Source organism: Manacus candei, unplaced genomic scaffold (genome assembly GCF_025592945.1).
Source record: "Manacus candei isolate 608988 ecotype Guabito, Panama unplaced genomic scaffold, ASM2559294v1 h1tg000008l, whole genome shotgun sequence".
In the NCBI taxonomy this organism is placed as follows: Eukaryota; Metazoa; Chordata; class Aves; order Passeriformes; family Pipridae; genus Manacus; species Manacus candei.
In genome coordinates, this window is record NW_026138056.1 from 23,495,973 (window position 1) to 23,514,063 (window position 18,091).

The window sequence follows — 18,091 nt, forward strand, 5'->3', positions numbered from 1 at the left end:
TGATTAATCAGAATTGTGACAGCATTTATTATGTCTCACAAACATGGCAGGGAACAGAGAACAAGGATTTTCTAACAAAAGCCATGATGTGTCAATAAAAGTTTGTAAAGGCTTGTGAGATGCTGGCAGGTCTTCACCCAGTTATGACCATCTTTGGAACCTCTCTTTAATTTGCTTTTCACTTGGCACAAAATTTTCTTCATCTTAAACCTACAGCTTTTAATTTCACAAAATGCACTGACATTTCTATTTGGAGAACCAGAGCTTACTTTGCTTCTGGGTTCTGTGTATATTAAAGCAATAGAGCTGTAACAAAACAGTGATTTGTCAAGCTTGGTGAAGTACCCTGGACTGCAATATCTGTAATGGAACCAAGACATTTGTTCACCAATGAAAATGGTTTTAAACATCTGTAGTTTTAAACATCTGAATGTAGCCAAGTACCCAATGCCCCTTCTTTATGTGGTCAGATTCATGAGAATCTCAGAGATGAAACTGCTGGCAGTTCCACTCAGCTTAAATATCATACCCCTAATTTTTTAAAGGTTGATACTTCTAAAAGAAAGGTACCTTAGCGATGCTTCCTGTGCTAAAGCTTCTTATAGCTCCTGTCCCACAGAAAGGAAATGCACCCATTGCACATGTACAGTGTTCTTCAGTGAAAAGCATTACACACCAAGGTGCCAATGCATCCAACCTAGCTTTAAGCATGGTGTGAGCTGATAGATAATAACTGTGTTTGGATTTTGCCATCTGTGTGTTTGTTGGAGAGTGAAGCACTCTGGAGGCGCCTGCCCGGCATTCTCCCAGTTGTCTATGAGATTGTATTTTTGGTTTTGGCAACTGTTAAACACCAGAAATAAATAAGAACCTGCATTCAAAGGACAGCAGGGCAGTAACATGGAGTTAATAATTAATATTTTAATCTTTCTGTTAGCCATGCTCTCGAATCATACACTGCTCTTCCCTACAACATGCGCAGTCCCTGCCCTTCAAACCCAATCAACAGACCAGCTTACCAAGGCAGCAACCCTGTCAGTGATGTCTGGGCTCTTCATGCTCTGCGTATTGTGGCTAAATATTTGAAAAGGTAATAATTTAACAGCCATCTGCCTCGCAGTATGTTCTGTCTTCAGTGCCCTGAAAGGGATGCTTAGAAGAGCTTGAATTTTAGGCTAAGTTAAGGCAAGCTGCAACGTTAAACTTTCATGTTCTACCCTGGGTTTTTCTTAAATAAAGGAAAAATTTTTTTCAAATAAAATTGAAAGTAAAATTGGGGTTAATAGGTTTCTTGAGGAGGTAGCTTTTTAATGCCTCTGTGAATCTATTTTAGAAGTCCTGTTAAAGGTATTTCAAGCTCCTCAGTTAATATGGGAGCATCATTTACATATTTTTCCCAGAATCAACTTTTTATAACAGTATAACGGGAATATGTAACAAACTGAACAAAATACTGCTGATGTAACTTCTGTGACCATCAGAGTAAATTAAGATACTTACACATCCATCGAGAAGGTAGCCACATACACTTACGAATGTGCAAAATTATGCATTTTTTGAAAACCTGCTCATACTTAGAAGACCTTCAATTCAGAATAAGGATTGGCTTAGTTGGAAGCTGACTTTGATTCCTACCAATAAACTTTTAGCCGGTATACAGCTTTTGTATACCATGTGCCCTTCTATTAAAGATCATTGTGGAGTTTTGTTGTAAAAGACTTTTTACAGTACCTAGCTAGTCAAAATAGTTTTTCTTGTTCATGTAGAATCTATTCACGAGACTTTTTCTCCTTGTTGTCAAAGTACACAAGGAGCCTGAGGCATAGAAAGGCAAGGAACCCTGTCTTTTTCCCCCAACAGGTGATGGGGTCTAGACCACCACCTAATGAGTGGAGTGATCCTTGAGCTGTACATAGAATGGCCAGAGCTCCAAAGTAGAGTTGTTTAAATCACCACTGAGGTTAATCTGGTTAAATTCACTCTATTTACTCAGTTTTTGGAAAAGTGAAAAGAGGCTTGCCCTTCACTGAATCAGTGTGATCTACTTAGTGATCCAGAAGCAGGATTGTTCTCTTACTGCAGTGACTTGATCCTGTTTCCAGCATTTTATCTCAGCTTATCTTAGAGGGTTTTGTCTATCTGTCCATAAAGAAGCCCTCTCCCCCTTCTCCCTCCCAAATCACCAAGTAATTTGTGAATTTACTGGTGCACAGAGCCATCAGAAACCCTGAAGACCGTGAAGCAAGAGCCAACATGCATCTGGCAAGTGCTTTTGCTGGTATTGGCTTTGGCAATGCTGGTGTCCATCTCTGGTGAGTACAGACAAACAGTAACCCCATATGAGGTCAGCTTCTAACTAGTGTTTGTTTCAGATTGTCAAAGATGTCACTGCCTTTGTTGTTGAATGTATATTAAGGGATTGTAGCCTGGCCTGTGGATGCTGAGGGAGCTGTGTGTTGTGAGAAATTGATGGGCTTTTGGCATTTATGCGTATGAGGATTGTGTATTCTAGCTTGTGATACTCAAATCCAATTGTGTAAAAATTACAAAACATGGCCTTCTTTACCTTCCTTGATAGTAAAGACCACAGTAAAAAAAAAAGTCAATGACATCTAAAATGTTAGATTTCATGCCAGCTTTTCTGCAGTGAGACAGAATGATGTAATCTTGTGCTTTTTCTGAACTGATGCAATTGTCTGTGAGTTTGTCTGTAGGGTAGGCAATCAGCAGGCTGAAATGAGCTGTAATTATTATTGTAAGGCAATATAGTTTCATTTGGATGAAAATCTCAGAGATTGAATTGTGTGAAGTTTTTAGCGGTCATTCTTTTCAAAGATGTTCCTTTCATTCCTTTTCTTTGAGCAAGTCTACTCTTTTAATTATACCTTAAAATTAACGTTTATTTTTCTTAGGCAGTGTCATCATGTAGGGATGCAGATTATGGTATTTTTGGCACATCTGTATTATTTCAGGAACCGAACATCTTTTAGTCCAGTCAATGGAGTAATATAACTTCACACTCACAAAGTAAGGAGGTACTGTTTTTTACAGCTATGTCCCTGAGGTGCAGAGGGATGAGGTTTGTCTGTACCTGATATCCACACCATAGCTGTATGTCAATACCTTTTGAATATCTGTACTGAAAAGACTTGCATACCGAAAACTGACCACACAAGGGACTGAAAGCAAATTTTCCAAATACCAGGAGTGCTGCCCTAACCACTTGCTCTCTGCTCTCTGTTCCAGCCATGGAATGTCTTACCCTATTTCTGGTTTGGTGAAAACTTATAAACCAAAGGATTATAATGTGGATCACTCTTTAGTGGTAAAACTTGGTTTATCTTTGGTTTTGTATTGTACGTTTCAGTTGTCTGTTATGTGTCATTAATGAGCCTTAAAGCATACTGAAGTTAAAAGTACATGTCCTTTTTTTTTTTTTCCCAGCCACATGGCCTTTCTGTAGTGCTGACATCCCCAGCAGTGTTCGCTTTCACAGCCCAGATACATCCTGAGCGGCACTTGGAGGCTGCAGAGATTCTAGGTAGGAATCTCTATGGATACAGCTTATATGCACAAATGGAATTCTTTCCAAAAATTCCAATTTCCAAAAATTTTTTTGAGAGGAAAAAAAAAATGTGTGCAAGCAATTGTTGTTTGTTGTTGTGAGGGCATTAAATTTAAAAATCAGGATTCTGGAGTTATGTGTAATGCAAAGTTAGCTCGAATAACACTAAATTTTGATATTGAATGATGTGGTTAGAGGAGCAAGCTGGAGAAATCATCTTCTTGGCTAGAAAACTGGACAGCTAAAATCAAAGGAAAGTGGCTGCAATTGGCATATCTCTTGGTGCTTTATGGAGAGTAGTTACCATAAAATGAACAAGTGCTCAGGTGCATTTGCTAAAAGAAAGAATTTTGCCTAACAAATTCCCTGCTTTGACAATGAATTAGAACAGGGTGGTGTTTCAAATCACTCCTGCTCTTTTTTCGTGGCACACAACTGTGGGTTTGGGTCTTTCTAATGTACGCCTAAGCTTGTTTGTAGGTGTTGGAATTTCTCAGTGGCTGATGTCAAATGTGATGGCTAAGAAGTGAATTAACAAGCAAAATGACCTTTTCTGCTTCTTAGCAGAATAAAAGTAAATGCTGCAGGCTGACAGCTCATTTAAAGTTTACCTGTTTATACAGCGCTTTGTTATCAGTGCAACCCATCACAAAAAGGTGTCCTAGAGAAAGGATACCTCTTAATTGCACCCCCAGCATGACTGTGTGTAATAAACCAGCTTCCAGTGATGTAATCTCAGAGCTGTTAGCAGTCTAGCTGTGACAGCCTGGCTCTGCACTGAGCTAATTTATTTATGTCTAAGATCAGGTGTTTGTCTGCACTAGGCTCTGTGTTGTAACTAAACTGCTGCTAATACCCATGCTGGCTAAGGAGCACTCACAGTCAAACAGGCAGCAGTGCAGAGAGTAAAGTGGTTAGGCCAGCTGTCCTTGTATTTGGAAAATTTGTGTTCAGTCCCTTGTATGGTCAGCCTTCTGTATGCAAGTCACAGCAATCCAGCCATATCTATGACTTGCTTGTATAAGTAATCTGAAAACATCCCCAAGAAAGAATGGGACTTATATAGACAGTGAAAATATCACAGTATTTTCAAGAGGTCGTAAAATAACATGGTCAGAAAAACTACATTCGGGGAAAATTCCATTTGTTTCATAAGCGCTGTCTGTGAGGCTCTTCAGGCTTCCTCTAAAATATGCAGTCCTGCCTGTGGTCAAACCAGAACACAAACCTATTTGGAATCATATGCTAAACTACTAAATGTCTGTGTTCCTACAGCAATATCACAGAGCTAAAATTAGACAAAGAAAATGTTTTTGGATAACTAGTCACCACAGAATATCAGAGAATTTGAACTCTGGCTCTTGATTTTAAAACAAGTGGCTGAAAAGCAGTTCCTTTACATTTTGTGGTATTAACTGCTGCTATAAATTCTGTCTCTAGAAGCTCTGTTAATTTTGTCAGTAGAAATTTTAACTATGTCATTGTGTGCCTTGCTGTAAAGGGACTCTGCCGAAAACGTGTCACAGGGAATTGAATTTATTACTTCCCATCTGGGGTGTTTACTTCTGATTCCAGTCCAGAGCCTAACTGACTACAGTAGCCGATTCAAATCTGTCATGTTGCCAAATGCAGTGACTAAGAAGGTATTTTATGACATGAAGCAGATTACTAAATAGTTATGTTATGTGTAGGTACAGCTGTGAATTTGGGTAGATCCAGAAAAATCTTAATACCTCCCTGGGTGGATTCTTAAATAGTTGAAATAGGTGTGCGTGTGGTCAGAAATTTTCTTAAGTGCAATCAAAGACTGATGTATCCTTTAGGTTGAGCAAAAAGAAAGTACTAGAACTATAGCAATATTTTAAAACTGCCAGTCACATTTACTGTCATGTTTTATCCTCCTCCTTTTGCCTTTTTTCTGTACTATCTGAAGATAGTGTATTTATTTATTTATTATTTATTTATGTCTCAGTTACTCCTCCATAGCAAAACCCAGGATAAACTCAGACTTCATGCCATAATCCTAAATAGCACAAGACTTGGTACAAGACTCTGTCATATCTTATTTATCAATTTCTCCCAGACATTATCTGCTATAGCACTGACAGTCCTACTACCCAAATATCTGAGCTGTTCAAATGAGCTTGTAGGTCTTCTGTTCACTTTAACTCCCTTTGAATGTTCCACTGAACTGCATGAGGACCACAGGAAGTGTTTTCCCTGTAGCTATTTAGTGCTCTTACTCATCTCTCAGTATGGCACTTGGACCTAACATAGTTCTGGTGTAACATCATTGAGGTTACACAGAGAAGCAGTTTAGCTTGGGTTAGTTTGAAAAACAAATCATGTGGAGGAACCTGTGTCTTTTGTCTGGACATGCTTTTATTATTACTTTTAAGTAAGTCCTGACCATTCATCGAAAAAGGGGAAGCAAGCTATTCTGTAAGAAATATTAATAATCTTTCTTTTTATATCGATGTTTTCATTACTGTTCCATAGTTGTTTCAAAGATATCAGTTCCTCCCCTTCAGTTCTGCATCATCCTACACAAGTCTGCACATACTCAAATTAAATTTAGGATTTACTCAGCCCCCTGAACACTTCCCTGCCATCTCCTGCCTTTTTCAGCCTGCATGCTCTAGTCCTGTATGTGAATCTGTAATTGAACAGAAGAGCCCTCTAGATGTCAGCAAACTCAAGGCATTAAAATGAAGTTAGCATTTGGCACACTGTCCATAAAAATAAATACCACTGACGTTCATGCGTTAGCTTCTTTCCTCCCAGCAGTTAGTCAGTCTGAAAAGTGCTTCTCCCTGTAAGCACAGAGGAAAAGGAAGTTAACCTCATGTGGCAGTTAGTCTTTTTGGCAGCATTTACCTGCTTCTGATCTTGTTTTATTTCACCTTTCACAAACTATTCCAACTGTAAAATGAAGGCTGATTCCTCTTTTTACTTCGTGTTGCTTTTACGGCAGCGACTGTTGTGTATGGATATGTATTCAGCTGATATTATGATTAAATTAAGTCCAGAACAGGCTTCCTCCGCTCTCTCCACCCTACAGTCAAGGCATTATGTCTTATTTTAGGAGCTGACATCCGCACTGCCAGAATCAAAGATGCGGGGTTTATTTTGGCAGACACACTCCGGAAATTCCTATTTGATCTGAATGTTGATGATGGCTTAGCTGCAATTGGTTATTCCAAAGCAGACATCCCTGCATTAGTCAAAGGCACTCTGCCTCAGGTAAGACAGAAAACAAAACAGTTTTTCTTGTCAAATAAAATAGAACAGATTCTGGGAAAACCAGAATTGCTTCTTTTCAAGCAAATGTTATTTCTATTCCTGCATGAAAACAATTAACATGGAGAAAATTACAGATATTCGACTGTGCTTTGTTTCATTCCACAGTTTAGGTTTTTCTTTTCAGTGGGATTGAGTGAATGCTGTACTCTGTAATGGGTAAATGTTCGGGGTTTTTTTTAAATGTCACGTTTTTGAAAAAGAGGATTTTTTCATAGACCTTTGATCTTTGTAGAAGATACTGCTTTTTCCTAACTATCTCTGTTAATTATGTATGCAGATGGGCTATGGATAAAGCCTTAATACCAAGCATTATCTGGTAAGAATGACCGAGCTTACTTTACATTAAACTTTCCATATTGAGAAGTTGCATTTTTCTTCCCAGATGGCTTTTTTGCTCCATTGACCCCCATCAGAATTTGAAATAAGGTCCCCTGGGATGATATAGATTAAACTTGTGATATTCGTTATTGTTTCAGGGCCCACAAGGACATTGCAAACAGCAGCACACCACTCTAAAAGCAAAATCCAGTGTCTTCCTTGTAAAAAGAGAGTTTGATTCATGTGCTATGAACTCTTCTGTCCAGTTAGCATTTATTTCCACCAAGTTGCAAGGGAAATAAACATTATGGAGAAAGTGAAAATTTTTTAGGCCAAAAGGTTATTCGTTTTTTACAGCAGACCTCTTACTATGTCTAGTTCTTCTCAATCATAAATCTCAGAGCAACTTAGAGCAGTTATATTAACAGTAAATATTAATATTCCTGTTTATACCTGAGAAAATGACACAAAGGTGCAACTATGTAGGATCACACACACAGAGTGGTGTCAAAGCCAGGGAGAAAACTGAGGTCTCTGAGCACCCATCAAATAGGTTATGCATGTTAGTTGTTACGGGGCTTTGGGGGGTTTGTTTAGATAAATATGTTTCTTTAAAACAATTATGTTTAGGTCATCATAAGCAAAACATCTCGTTGAAGACTAGTTTTGTATAGCTGGGGGAGGGAGAAGGTTTTCTTCTCCAAAAGATGTTGAAGGGTTTTTTTGTTTGATTGTGAGCTTAGCTCAAATTGACTTTTCATTCATTTACTGTGGTCTCATGGCATTGATGATTGTACTGTGTAAAATGAGTTGACCTGAGAGTTTCTGTATTTTTGTATATAAGATGTTACATGATGAAAATGTATTAGCCACAGAGTTAGTCCATACAGTTTAATCTTTGGTATATTTTTTTTTTGTTTTCATCTTGCAGTAGGTTTGCTTTGGAATACAGCACTGACCCACTCATGTCAGCAAAGCAGTGTGATGCAGTTGTTATAGCACTAAAAAATATGCAAAGTTTATTCCATGTTGCGAAGTGCAGGCTGCAGGAAAACAAAACTAATCTGACTGTCAGAATTTATGTGGGAACTCTGTTGGGGCAAACACCTGTGCTTGAAGTTAAAACAGAATTTATTTTCCTTCCTAAGTGAGTCTATTGAAATTGATCCTATTTGCAGAGAGCAGTGATTCTAGCAGAAGATGCTCTCTTGATGTCTAAGGTGGCTGGCCCTGTGGTGGTGTTTCAGAGGAGAGGATGAGAGAAAATGAGAGAGTGGAAAAGCTGTTCTCTGGCCCAACCACCCCTGCAGACATCCCAGAGACAGCTACAATGGGGCTGAACCAGTGATGAGCCTTGAGCTACTCAGTTTTGGCACTAAACCAGAATGCACTGAGTCAGATTAAGGGAGCCAGGGCCTTGCTGTCTGAGCACCAGCAAATATCAGCAAGCTTGTGCAGAAGTAGTGCTGGTGCCTCTGTGTCGAGGCATAAAGGAAGAGCATCCGTTTGCAGCCTTCTGTCAACATAGCTGGGAAATGCTACGTTCTGTCAGGCTGATTGTCTCCTGTCTCCTGGTGTGGCTTTACAGATAACTCTGGCCATTTCGGTGCACAGAGCTGCAAAACTGTACTTTGGCCCACAGTGTCCTACTGTAAGCCTGATGAATTTATGAATATTTGAGCACTGAGTTGTTATATTTTGCATATTATGAGTGTGAAAAAAACCAACACACTTTTGCCGTAGTACTATTTGAATTTTCCATTTGGTTTCAAAACTGCATAGAAGAATCTTAAGCTTCTCTCCGGCTGGATCTGTGTGTCTAGCAACACTGGTCAGGGATGGGGAAAGAGGTACCATTTGATTGCTACTTATGCACCAGCAAAGCTTCTCCTGTAGGTAAAATAATGCACGCGAAACTGCACTTTTCACACTCATCACAAGCCATGCTAACCATGATTATGAACTGTGAATGCTTCACAGCTGGCTTCCTCACCATGCTAGACCAGTATTTCACATTAAGTTTGCAGTGTGGTGGTACTCTTGCTGTGTAACCACATCCAGCCTGCCCACAAATCGCATCCCTGCGGGCTGAGGGGGAAGTGGAGCGGCTGCAGCATTGCACTGCGGCATCACCCTGGGCAGGGGTGTGTGCTCCACCCAGATTGGCAGCTCAGCTCAGCCTCCCACCCAGGCAGGGAGCTGGAGGAGCCCCTTCCCCAGCATCCCACTTGGTGCATGAAGCCAGGACCTTAGCAAATGACATCCACTGTCTCACATGTGAAAAAGGGGAAAGAGATTTTAAGCTGGGGACAGCATCTTCCACAAGGGAGTTGTTGAAACAGGTTGTAGCTGTAGAAATTTCCTCTTGCCAAAATATACCACATTCATCTAAAGATACTGGCTTCTGTCTTTGAAGACATTTCTAACTCTTTCCAGTATTTCAGTAAATGTTAAAATCATTGGTTGCTGGAAACAGAAGTGCTAATCATAACCAGTATGAGTACGTTAGCATTAGGCCCTTTCAGCTGAGTGTTTCTGCAGTACCCGAACACCTACACTAATACAGCTCCTCATCCTCAGTAGCACGGGGCTTTTCTGAATTTCCACCCCTGCCTTTGTGGTTATTTTGTCCAGCAGAGCAGTGAAGCAAATACCTGGGTTTCATCTCTGTCAGTGGTACTTCAGCACCTACAAATTCTGTTGAATCACTACCCAAATGAAGGTCAACCACAACTACTTTGTGTTCTGATTACAAGGTGTCAGGCTGTTTATTGAGAAGTTTCATACTATATCTTACCGTGTCCCTTTATTGCAGTCTGAGTTACAAGTGCTGTTTGCTCTGCCCATTTACAGCAGTTCCTGGGCCTTGAGAGATGTTGTGTTTTGAAAGTCTTGGTCCCTAAAACTCGAACTCCTGGTTCCAATGCTGGCAAATGAATTTTAAAAGGGACTGTGTTCCCAAGATAATATCCTCCAGCGTACTGACATCTTGACGGACAAGGCCCGTGTTTGCAGTACTTGACTCTGCAACTGAATGACATTCTAATCTTGCTTCTCTGTATTTAATTATAGGCAATTTTAGGTAATATGTTCTTGAAAGTCCTGTACAGTTGACGATGCCTCAACCTTGATTACTTATTTGCAAAACCTTGTTGTTCTCTGTAAAGGATGTAGTACAGAAACACATAATTCAGCTACTGTTTGATTAATTTTATTGGCAACCTTATGTAATTCAGTTTTTCTTTAATCTTGTAGGAGAGAGTGACTAAGCTATCACCACGTCCCCAAACAGAAGAGGACTTATCAGCTCTCTTCGAGGCTTCCATGAAGCTTTATTAGCTTAAACTTTGTGTTCTGAAAAGTGTGCTCTATTCTAACAGAGAGGTAATTTCTTACAGATACAGCGCTGAATTTGTTTAGAGCATGGAAGAACTTGGGTATTTTTGGCCTCTGTTCCATTGTACACTGCAAAAAGGTCATGCAATTCATCTTTAACTAAACAGTGCTTTGAAGTGAAGACTTGACAGTGGTTTCTTTTTTGCTCAGTAGTCAGTGGTATTGACTTGCATGAAAGTTGGAGCAGATTTCTTGCAGTAGTGAAGGCTTTCTTGTGCTTTAGAGATGATCAAAGGTGGAAAAATGTTTTAAGGGATATTCCAAACCATTTTGCAAATTATACTTCTATTTAAATTATCCGTGATTTTGTTCTGAAAAGTCATGCTAGTTACAAAATAAGTAAGATCGTTATTAATTAGGGAGGGGGAGTTCCCTGCAGAAAATGTCAGCTTACTGTATTCTGTTCTGCTTATCATCATTTTACCATCTGGTTTTGCTAAGAAGGCTATTGAACTGGGGTAATTCATTTATTTGGTTAAGAAAAAAACTATACACTTTCACAGTTGTTTGGAAAAGGCTTCCCGAAAATTTGTTTTGGGTTAAAATTCTCACATGTATTGTCAGATATTTATCTTTCCTTTTAGGATCTATGTGAAGTGTTCATCAGAGGAATAAAATCAGAGTAAAACATGGTCACATGCTCAACAGGAACCATGTAATAGCAAGACAGTATCCATCATGGTCATTCTGTCTCTGGAGGCAAGAGCTCCTTTTTCCTGCTGTGTTCTGTGGAAGGAAGCTCTCAACTGTGTCTCGCTTTGCTGTGAATCAATTGCTTCTGCTGAGCTCTTGCAGGTGCTGTCCCTCACAGTGCAGCCACCAGCCTAAGGAAGTGGCTGTGTGCTGTGGTTCAATATTAAAAATTGGTGGTGAAGCATATGGCTGCACAGTGCCCCGTGGGGAGCACTGGTTAAATGTGGGAATGAGCCTGCACCTTCAGAGCAGTTAACCAGCTGGTTGACTGTCAACTGAGAAAGGGAAGTGGGGAAGGGAGAAATGAAACTAAAATTTTAATACTATTTTTCTTTTTTAAAAAGGTTCATGTGGTTGTGTGTACAGTTCATTTAAATCAGTTTCTGCTTTGTGTTGAACTCTTTCAGCATCTGATTCATGCAGCTACCACAGCACAAGACAAATGTGAGAAGAACCCCATAACCTCTCGTGTGCTTATTTCTTTGTGCTGGGAAGGGAGCACTTTTCAGTCACCCTGTTGAAGTAGAAAGCTCTATACTTTCACCTTTGCATTTAGATGTTTGTCTGATCAAGCTAGTGCTGTCCTAGAATCTGAGAACAGATGTGTACTCAATATTGACACTGGATCTGTTTTAGTGCTGTTAAAATAGGTGGATGGATGCTATGGTTGAAGCCTGGTTGTTTTTAGCAACAGAACAGGTTTAGTTGCCATAGGACTGCACTGCCAGTATGCCTCAGCCTGCGCTGGGATACACATCTGATTTCCACGTCCTTCTGAATCTTTTTCTTCTGCTGAAATTGCCCACAAGTACCTCTGTCACGAGGGGTGATGTAATAGCAAGAGATTCACTTCGTTATATTGTGCGAAGCTTCCATGTTTTGGAAAAAAACACTTTTTGTCAAAACCTTCTGTCAAACCCTGTCATTCAAGGTCAGGCTGGATGGGACTCTGAACAACTTGGTGTAGTGGAAGGTATCCCTGCCCATGGCTGGGGGATTGGAACTAGATGATCTTTAAGGTCCCTTTCAACCAAAACCATTCTGTGGTTCTATATAAACTTTTGGCCTGTTTTGTCTTTCCACTCCTGTCTTTCTCCAAGCTGTAGTAGCAATATGGTTTCCTGAAGAGAGAATTTTTTTGTCCAGAAGCCTAATTCATGGCAGTCACGCTGCGTTTAGGGAGAATACACTTCTGGGGAACTGAGCAGCACTCAGTGATTTCATCACTTCAGCAGGCACTTTGTTGGGCTAGTTAGGGAGGTAGGATATTTCCTTCCCGCACACTTTTTATTTGCCATTTATGCCAGTATGGCAGTTATTGGCAGGCTGCATTTCCACCTGACAGAACCTCACACTTAACTTCCTATACCACGTAACCCAGAGCTCTTGCTAGTTTTTAAATTAAACCTCATACCCCCTCTGATATCCATATTTTGCAGGTGAGACAAAGGGTTTGATGTAATACCTAACCCAACTTAAGCAGATGGTGCTGTAAGAAGGGCCCTTTCTGTCTTCCACAGCCCTTTCGCAGCATCAGAGTCTTCAGCTGACTTAAACTGGTTGTGAAGTCTCGCTCACAGATATCAGCTACACAAGTAGTGGTTTTCCCACCACCAGTTGTTAGTTACTAGTGCAAATTTGCTAAGGAAAAATCGGGGGAGCTCATGTCACCCCACGGTGCTGTCTTTCAAATAGTGGTGATGTGACAGGGAGTCACACCCTGGTTCACAGGCAGTTGTAGTTTTATTCGCAGCTGAAGAGTTATGTGGAGTTTTTCATGTATTATCTTACTAAATTACTCTGTACTGAAACAACCTAGTTGGTCAAATGTATCTGTATCTTTGAACATGTCGATTTTGTGCATGAGTCTGGCATTTGTATGGGGAGCTGGGGTGACACTGTAATTCTGAGTGTCCAGCAGTGATTTGGCATGTGTGAAGTCTGGGCAGCTTGTTCTTCTGGCTCTTGTTACCACTCTGTTACTCACTCAAGCCCTCTGTGATAGATCTGTTACTATGTTTAGATGATGATGAAATGCAAATAACAAAAATAAACACAAGCTTGTTTGAAAGTGCTTGAGAGCAGTGTTTAACTCTGTCATGTTTAGTTCAATCCTACAAGGTAACTATGAACCAAAACTATTCAGAGGAGGAGGCTTTCACTGGCTTCATGGACCATAATGATTCCTCCTGCAAAGTCACTTGCCTGGTGAGCTTGGCACTGTGCACCCAAAAACATTGTATCATGGATGAGAACTGAGAGCAGTGGTAGAGGCATTCCAGAAGTAAAAGCTTCTGAACTGCTGCATGGTATTTCTGTGAACATTTAAGGCTGTTTCTGCATAATCAGTACGCAATACATAACCAGTAGATAATCAGTTGCAAATATTATTACATATTTCATGACAACACTGTTGATCCTTGTACGTCATACTTGCTAGCAGTAGGGCTTGATTGAGTCACTCCTCTTCCTTGCGGAGTCAGAGACTTACTTTCTGCCTTAAACAGCTGTAACTATATAAAAGGATTTGTCAGTCTGTATATAAAGAAGAACAAATGTCCAGTTCATATAGACCATGGTTTTTAATAGGTTTTAAGTAAGCATATATGTCAGCTATTTAGTCATGACAAAAGGCTGGTTTGAAGAGGCTTTAGGGACTCCTTTTAGAGTAGGAGTTATCACGTTCATGATTCTTGCTGTGGACATTCACCTGCTATTTCTTTTCCCTAGTCTTGTATTCTCTGAGTTCTGTGCAGGCAGACACAAAACAAAACCTGGCCCATCTGGTTACTCACTCAGTCCATCTACACTAATAAGATTAGCTTTGGGGAGCAAGTGTGAACGAGTGCATATGAAAGTGCTGGTGAAAGTAGTTTACCAGTGGGTATATTTTCACCTGGAGTGCACAAAATGAAAAGCTCACTCCACTCCCCTCACAAGGTAGAGCTCGCAGGGTCTCTGCTTGGGATTATAAAAATGAGAGCAGTTGGTACAGTAGTTTGTCCATCCCCTCTTTTCCCTTGCCTCTTCCCATTCCAGTACTGATTTTACCAGCATTTAAAGCAAAAAGACAATGAAGCAAAAAATATGTAATCAACATGCCTAAATCTCCAAAAACTCTCACCATCTTCCTGTGTGAATAAACTTGGAAGAAACTACAGATAGGTTATCGTGTATGCTCATTCCTTGTTGCACCATCCTGTGCCAAGTCTGTCATCCTCTGTCTTGTAGTTGGCTTTTCATCCCCCTGAGACCTGAAGAAACGGATGAGAAAGAGCAATGGTTAAGGGACACAGCCCAGCTCTGTCTAGGCCCTCTCCATAACCCCCGAGTAAATCTGCTTAAGTATCACAGTGCTCCAGGACACGTGCAGTGTGCCTTGGACTCAACAGCTCCCACCTAGTAAATCTGTCACTGCATTAAGTGTTGTCTGTGCAGAAGGGACAAGGGCAATCTGATGCAATGCAGCAAGAGGCCTAAAGGTAGGGTCTCCATTTTTCCTCAGACCATCCCTATGAGCTTTCTAAAGGAAAAGGTACTTATTTTAAATCCAAACGCCAGCTAGTGAATGCAGAAAGTGATGCCACCATTTTCCTGATTTCTCCAGGAGCTGTAGCTCATGCAGCAGCACACAAACTGCTTGTTTGCTGCAGTGTCAGCCCTGAGCAGTGAGAAGAGGGTCTTCCACACCAACCCACCCCTGCTCATCCTTCCCCGAGACCTGGTTTAATCTTTGATGTACCACCAGGCCACCTACAGAAGAAGTAGTTTCTCTTTAAGTAGTGGTGTGGTGGGACTGTCAGTGACTGAATTTGCAGACTCCATCTGCACATTGGGTTGCAGTGTACATATGAGAAATCACACAGGGTCAGTTTGTTACAAAATGTTTAGTGCATATTTTTATGTGTAGTGGTCTGTGAAAATAAGCAGAAGCTTCTACTGCTGCTCTGAATTTCTCAGTGAAATTGAGACACAAAAATAAAGCCCAAAACCTGGGCTATCATTAGGAATGCTACAGTTCCCTTAGATGCAATGTTTCTCAATGCAGTTTTATATTTTACCAGTCCCAGTATCCCATTAAATAGTCTTCTAAAATGCAATTCTGTTTTTTTTTCCCCATTGTACAGAAACAGCTGCCACGAGTGAGTTGGTAGAAAACGTTTACAGCCAAATAATAAGAGGGACAACCATTTGACACAGCTCAATGGAACGTTTATCAGGTTCTCAAGTTAACTGCTTTCCTCGGTGGAGGAGAGGGAGATTAAAACAAATACTTTCAGTCTCTAGTTTCTATGGAAAAATTACATGTACTCCATTTTCAGAGAACTCTAATTACAACAAATGGCAGCAGATATTTTCCTTATTTCTCTAATATGAAATTAAAGGGGAAAAATTAATGTACATCCATGAGGTGGCACAGTTAAGCGAAAGCAGAGGAAACATGACGTGTATCCTTTGAGGATAATTCATGTGGTAATTCATGTCACCCTGTAGAACCACACAGCTTGGTTCTGTGGTCATGTACGCTGACAGCATGTGCACAACCAAAGTCAGCTGAACAGTGACAGAATGCTGGTTGTGCTGACCCTGTAGTCTGAGCTCCCATTAAATGTTCAATTTAATCTAATACGCCTGTATCATGAAATATATATATATCATAGGACAAACTGGTTTATTGATGGGGAACTTCTTCTCTGTGTTCCCTGACCTGCAGTGACTTTGACCTACTTTGCCAGTGCACTTGTGCTTTTTCTGGGGTACTCTGTTTAGATGTTTGACCATACAGCCTTAAATTAGCAACTTGACATTGAAATGCTGATTTACACCTGCAGTCAAATGGATAACACATGTTAAAGACTGATTGTCAGCAGCTTTAATACGTTATCGCTTCATTCTGTGGCATTGTCGCTTGCCTTTATGGGATTTAAGGAAAACATTGTGTGGCATTGTTGGTATGGCTATGGACACAGCTGTGGGGGGCTGACACTGTGTATGGACTTAGTCATTTATCTAAAAGCTGACATCACTTTCAAAAAACCACTGTGAAAGCTTGGATGTTTCAGTGTTGCTGTATATTTTAAGATAGCATTGGAAATAAAGAAGCTTTTTTGATTGCATAAAAAAACAGTTAACATTGAATAACTTGCTCTTCTGACCTTTTCACCTTAAGAAAGATTAATGGTTGTTTAGATAAGAACTTCCCCCCCCAACTCAATCAGGGGTCTGATTCAAATAGACAAAGAAAGTCATTTCACCTCTAGGTCACCAGCACAGACCTAGGGTGTCTCACTAGTGACCATTAGATGATTGCTCAGTCGTTTATGTGCAAGAGTTGGTGGTCATAATCCATTTTCCAATGGACAGGTTCCTGCCTCATGAAAGCTGTCACTACATGCTTATCCAAGCAGCAGCAAATGGGAATTAACATGAAGAGAGCCTGAACTGCATTTGCCTTACACTGCTGAAACCTCAGAGCCTCTGTAACGCTTGTTTCAGTGGATCAGAGCCTCCCCAGGAAGGGTCAAAGTCATGTCAGTGCTGTGCTGTGAGCGGTGGCACTTCGGTGTTCCCTTCCGGAGGGTTGCAGCCTCTGCTCCTGCCTCTGGAGCATGTGAGTCCCGTTCAGACACACTCACAGTGGCACCATTTGCATTTCAGGCAGTTAGGACATCCTAGAATAACACATCCCACAGCCTTCATGTAGCCATCTCCCGACGTTAGTTGTTGGTGTGGTCAAGCTGGTGTGCTTCATACCTACTGTACTTGTATTTTAAATAGAAGCCCTAAAATTAGGACTCCTCCATTGGCAAAACTGAGCAGAGAGCTATTGGGCAGATTTTGATAGTAAAGTAACCGTTTGTGACTTCTCATGTCAGAAATTATAACATCACCAACTGTAAAGCACGGTTTGGGGGCCTACCCAAAAGAGCCAAGCTAAAATCACCAAAGCGCCAAACAAAGGCAGCACAGGGTCGGCTGATGGGCGTTTAAAGTCTAAGTATGTCCTTCACCAGAGCCAGCTGCATGCACACAGCAAGCAAGGCACTGGGAAAAACTGACATGAGTGCAAACATCTGCATAAAATTGTTCACAGCTGAGACATTGAGCGTGAATATATAACGTGGTTACATGCTAAAGAGAGAGAAAGTTGAAATGCTAGGATCCAGGAGTCTACTAATTTTGGCTGACCAAGTTGAGAGGATATATGAACATCAGACTTCAGGGTGACATCTAAGATATGCATTTTAAAAAACATCATAAAAACCTGAAGGATGAGGAATCTACACCTATATAGTTATTAAGGAGAATGTGCCATATCGATTGCAAAGCCCAAAAAACTCTTTCCTGTTCCCTTTTGGTTTTCTGTCATCCAGGGTTACCTCTGTACAGTACTTTCCTCATACTGGACAGAGCAGCAAAACAGATTACAAGTAGAACTGAATTAATAAAGGTAAATGCTTAAGTGTAAAGGCTAATGGGAGAGAGGAAAAAGACAAGTAAAGATCATCAGTTCTGCGAAAATCAGAGATCTCAGAGGCTGCTGCGTGACTTGTACTGACCTCCATGTAGCTTATGAGATTGAAAATCCTCTCCTATGTATTTGCAGCATTAATTCCTCTTGTTATCTGGGGTGATCTACTTTAATCAGATTCCTACAAACAAGTCGAGTACTTACAACAGAAGATCTTTGACACCCCTTCTTGGCAGCATCAGTAGGGAGGACAAAGACCAAACCAGCAGGGAGATCAGATAAACCATCTCATCTCTGCAAAAACTTTTAGGATAATTGGCATCAGAGGAGGTCCCCTCCCTCCA

The 18,091-nt window shown here is 40.6% G+C and overlaps 1 protein-coding gene across 3 annotated transcripts in view; it reads left to right on the plus strand.

Annotated features, from left to right (window-relative positions):
- Positions 1-18,091, plus strand: part of ADHFE1 (alcohol dehydrogenase iron containing 1) — a 28,653-nt gene that overhangs the window by 6,740 nt on the left and 3,822 nt on the right. The window contains exons 9-15 of one of the 3 annotated variants that reach the window (XM_051771121.1): positions 938-1,090; positions 2,214-2,312; positions 3,247-3,325; positions 3,445-3,541; positions 6,651-6,808; positions 10,442-10,570; positions 11,167-13,349. In XM_051771121.1, coding sequence (XP_051627081.1) covers positions 938-1,090; positions 2,214-2,312; positions 3,247-3,325; positions 3,445-3,541; positions 6,651-6,808; positions 10,442-10,525 — 670 coding nt within the window. In that variant the 3' untranslated portion in view covers positions 10,526-10,570; positions 11,167-13,349. Of the gene's footprint in view, positions 1-937; positions 1,091-2,213; positions 2,313-3,246; positions 3,326-3,444; positions 3,542-6,650; positions 6,809-10,441; positions 13,350-18,091 lie in introns of those variants that run through there. The other 2 variants (XM_051771112.1, XM_051771126.1) reach the window with 2 other exon arrangements.